The sequence below is a fragment of the Seriola dumerili genome, unplaced genomic scaffold (genome assembly GCF_002260705.1).
Source record: "Seriola dumerili isolate Sdu_G_001 unplaced genomic scaffold, Sdu_1.0 BDQW01000417.1, whole genome shotgun sequence".
NCBI lineage: Eukaryota > Metazoa > Chordata > Actinopteri > Carangiformes > Carangidae > Seriola > Seriola dumerili.
The window spans coordinates 519,724-521,257 of record NW_019174672.1 but is presented as its reverse complement, the minus strand read 5'-3'; the positions used below and the strand labels follow the sequence as shown (position 1 = coordinate 521,257).

The 1,534-nt window shown below is 44.0% G+C and overlaps 1 protein-coding gene across 1 annotated transcript in view; it reads right to left on the bottom strand.

Moving 5' to 3' along the window:
• The window catches only part of LOC111233737 (protein fantom-like), a 19,266-nt gene that overhangs the window by 4,567 nt on the left and 13,165 nt on the right, over positions 1-1,534 (bottom strand). The window contains exon 17 of the mRNA XM_022761621.1: positions 265-415. Coding sequence (XP_022617342.1) covers positions 265-415 — 151 coding nt within the window. The remainder of the gene's footprint in view (positions 1-264; positions 416-1,534) is intronic.

The window sequence follows — 1,534 nt, the reverse complement described above, 5'->3', positions numbered from 1 at the left end:
CGAGAGAGAGAGAGGGAGGGAGGGAGGGAGGGAGGGAGACAGAGAGAGAGAGAGGGAGGGAGGGAGGGAGAGACAGAGAGAGGTGTTCACTGTCATTAACATTTTAACACTATTGGCAGCTCATTCAGTATTTATGTGAGTTCTGCTCAGGAAACATCTGCACCTGTAAGACAGAGCTCAGGGTCTGAACAGGAACACAGCTACAACAACATGTTTTTATTGATCACTGGAAGTAATTCTGACAATCAATAATAATGTCCTCACCTTGGATTATGTCCTCAGAGATTTCAGAATCATCAGAGCAGGACTGAGAGCTCGCCGGGACCAGCTGTCCTTCAGAGAAGTGAGACTCGTCTTCATCGTCCTCTTCCTCTGGGGCGGGGCGACGAGCTGGACTCACCTCCGGCTGAGACACCTGAGGTCACAACACACACAGTAACACACACAATAACACACAGTAACACACAGTAACACACAGTAACACACACAGTAACACACACAGTAACACACACAGTAACACACACAGTAACACACACAGTAACACACACAGTAACACACACAGTAACACACACAGTAACACACACAGTAACACACACAGTAACACACACAGTAACACACACAGTAACACACACAGTAACACACACAGTAACACACACAGTAACACACACAGTAACACACACAGTAACACACACAGTAACACACACAGTAACACACACAGTAACACACACAGTAACACACACAGTAACACACACAGTAACACACACAGTAACACACACAGTAACACACACAGTAACACACACAGTAACACACACAGTAACACACACAGTAACACACACAGTAACACACACAGTAACACACACAGTAACACACACAGTAACACACACAGTAACACACACAGTAACACACACAGTAACACACACAGTAACACACACAGTAACACACACAGTAACACACACAGTAACACACACAGTAACACACACAGTAACACACACAGTAACACACACAGTAACACACACAGTAACACACACAGTAACACACACAGTAACACACACAGTAACACACACAGTAACACACACAGTAACACACACAGTAACACACACAGTAACACACACAGTAACACACACAGTAACACACACAGTAACACACACAGTAACACACACAGTAACACACACAGTAACACACACAGTAACACACACAGTAACACACACAGTAACACACACAGTAACACACACAGTAACACACACAGTAACACACACAGTAACACACACAGTAACACACACAGTAACACACACAGTAACACACACAGTAACACACACAGTAACACACACAGTAACACACACAGTAACACACACAGTAACACACACAGTAACACACACAGTAACACACACAGTAACACACACAGTAACACACACAGTAACACACACAGTAACACACACAGTAACACACACAGTAACACACACAGTAACACACACAGTAACACACACAGTAACACACACAGTAACACACACAGTAACACACACAGTAACACACACAG